This window comes from Neopsephotus bourkii, unplaced genomic scaffold (assembly GCF_033783945.1).
Source record: "Neopsephotus bourkii isolate Nb327-2 ecotype Australia unplaced genomic scaffold, CSIRO-AGI_Nbou_v1 NB_333, whole genome shotgun sequence".
Lineage (NCBI taxonomy): Eukaryota > Metazoa > Chordata > Aves > Psittaciformes > Psittacidae > Neopsephotus > Neopsephotus bourkii.
The window spans coordinates 216334-218860 of NW_026900839.1; the positions used below are offsets into that span (position 1 = coordinate 216334).

The 2527-nt window shown below is 60.0% G+C and overlaps 1 protein-coding gene across 1 annotated transcript; it reads left to right on the forward strand.

Annotated features, from left to right (window-relative positions):
- The first annotated feature begins 408 nt into the window (after positions 1 to 408).
- Positions 409 to 2062, forward strand: HES4 (hes family bHLH transcription factor 4). The gene is given in 6 exon segments (XM_061347884.1): positions 409 to 550; positions 708 to 803; positions 905 to 992; positions 1070 to 1522; positions 1525 to 1595; positions 1597 to 2062. Coding segments are annotated over 6 exon segments (888 nt in total). The 5' UTR covers positions 409 to 439; the 3' UTR covers positions 1666 to 2062.
- The last annotated feature ends 465 nt before the right edge of the window (positions 2063 to 2527 follow it).

Below are 2527 nucleotides of genomic sequence, written 5' to 3' on the forward strand. Positions count from 1 at the left end.
TGCACCCAGTAGCTCCGGTTGGGGCACAACGGGGGGGGGGGGAGCCCCCAATGGGAAGCGGCGGTTTCCCGTCCCCCGCGTGTCCTGTCCGTCCCCCCCTCCCCTCCCCGCCGCCGCCACCACGTGGCCACGCGCCGGGGAGGGGCGGGGCGAACTCCCGAGAAGACGGACAGGCGGCTGCCCGACCGGCCAATAGTAACGCCGGTAAAGCAGCCTCCACGACTTAAACCGGTCGCTGATTGGTTACTCGGGGAGTGTGGGAACGGCCGCGGCGGCGGTTTCACACGAATGAGGAGCCGCCGCCGGCGGGTATAAAAGGCGGGGGGGGCGCCGGCCGCACGCACTCCGCGCGCGCGCCCCGCCGCACGCGCCCTCCCGCCCGCCGCACGCGCCTTCCCGCCACCGCCACCACCACCACCGCCGGCAGCATCCCCGCGCCATGCCCGCCGATACGGGTATGGAGAAGCCGACCGCGTCCCCCATCGCCGGGGCCCCGGCCAGCGCCAGCCACACACCGGACAAGCCTCGGAGCGCCAGCGAGCACCGGAAGGTAAATGGCGGGTGCCGGTTGGGAAGCAGCAACGGTGGCGGAGGCGCTGGATGGCGGCGAACCCGCGGCCGTGCTGAGGTCGGTGTCGGGGTTGAGGTTTGGAGGGTGGGGAAAGGGCTGGGTGAAGGGAGGTTTACCGGGTCCGGTCTCCCCGCAGTCATCCAAGCCTATCATGGAGAAGCGGCGCCGGGCGCGGATCAACGAGAGCTTGGGGCAGCTGAAGACGCTCATCCTGGATGCGCTGAAGAAGGATGTAAGTGGGAGCCGGGGCGCTTTCGGGGTTCCAAGGGTCTGCGTGTGTATGGGGGGGGCGGTTTGGGAATCAGCCCTCACGGCACCGCTCTCCCTCCGCAGAGCTCCCGGCACTCCAAGCTGGAAAAAGCAGACATCCTGGAGATGACGGTCAAGCACCTCCGGAACCTGCAGCGGGCCCAGATGACGGGTAAGTTGTGGGGTTCAGTGTTGGGGAGGACCGGGGTGCTTGACTTGCCGCTTACCCACCACCCTTCTGCCCCGCAGCAGCGCTCAGCGCCGACCCCACCGTCCTGGGCAAGTACCGGGCTGGATTCAACGAGTGCATGAACGAGGTGACCCGGTTCCTCTCCACCTGCGAAGGGGTGAACACCGACGTGCGTACCCGCCTGCTCAGCCACCTTTCGGCTTGCCTGGGGCAGATCGTGGCCATGAACTACCCACCACCGCCTCCACCGCCACCGCCGCCAGCCAGCCAGCCCGCACATCTGGCACAGCAGCCCCTGCACGTCCAGCTGCCCCCCGCAGCAGCCGGAGCAGTGCCCGTGCCCTGCAAGCTGAACCCCGCCGAAGCCCTGTCCCCCAAAGTCTATGGGGGCTTCCAGCTCGTCCCTGCTACCGACGGCCAGTTTGCTTTCCTCATCCCGAATCCAGCTTTTCCTCCCAGCTCCGGACCTGTTATTCCCCTGTACGCCAACACCAACGTCCCCGTGTCGGCAGGCAGCGGGTCGGGAAACGCATCCGCCACCCCATCAGCATCCCCGGTGCAGGGCTTGACATCATTTGGGGGCAGCATTGTTCCAGCATCCCAGGCGGGAAGTCCCATTGGGGAGCGCAGTGAATCCGTGTGGAGACCTTGGTGACTTGCCTAAACCGATCCCCATTCCCTAAAACAAACCCAACAAACTCTTCCGTTGGCTCCGTTGTATGGAGCCCTCTTGGGGTGTTCTTTTTTCTTAAGCAGCTTGAAACAGAAAGGAAGGAAAAGGACCTCGCTATGAACCTGCTATTTATTCTATTCAGAGGTTGGGATCTCGACTTGTATTTTTACTCCTTTAAAATGCCTTTATTTGAGATACTTTTTTTTTTTCTAAAATAAAGATAAAAAAGTGAGAAATAGTTTTGTAACAGATATTCAAAAGTCTAATGCCAAAGTTGTTTGTATCCTGTTTGTCTGTGCGTGTGTGTGTGCCTGTGGTAAAGACTTCCAAAAACCAAGAGAAATGCAGGTGTTTAAATAAATAAACTCATTGAAATAGATGCTTTTTTTTCCCCCATTTCCTTTTTGGTGGGTGAAAGGGGCAAGCTCATCCTAAAACCCGTGAGGTTTATGGCTTTAACAAGGGGGAAAAGGGGAGGGGAACGGTGCTGGGGTTGCAGGGGGTTAAATGGCTCCTGAGAGCTTTGCAAGTGTCATGTTCCCACTCGGAAGAAAGAGATTCCTTAAACCCTCTGCTCCTGGAACCTGAGGAATTGTGCTGCTTGCTACCTGCTCCCATTGCACCCGCAATAATGCTGCCACAGGGATTGCACTGGGGAGGGAGAGGAGGGGGGGAATGCGCACAAAAGTTACTATCTCGCCTACAAAAGAGGCAAGAGAGTCTGTCCCTATTGTGAGGAGGGTAATTAGAAGGTATAAAGGGTCTCATCGAGTATGCAGCGGGCTCTTTGGGAAGTTGGGAACCCTATTGAAACGCCTGGGAACCGGGAGCCGAGGGTTAATGT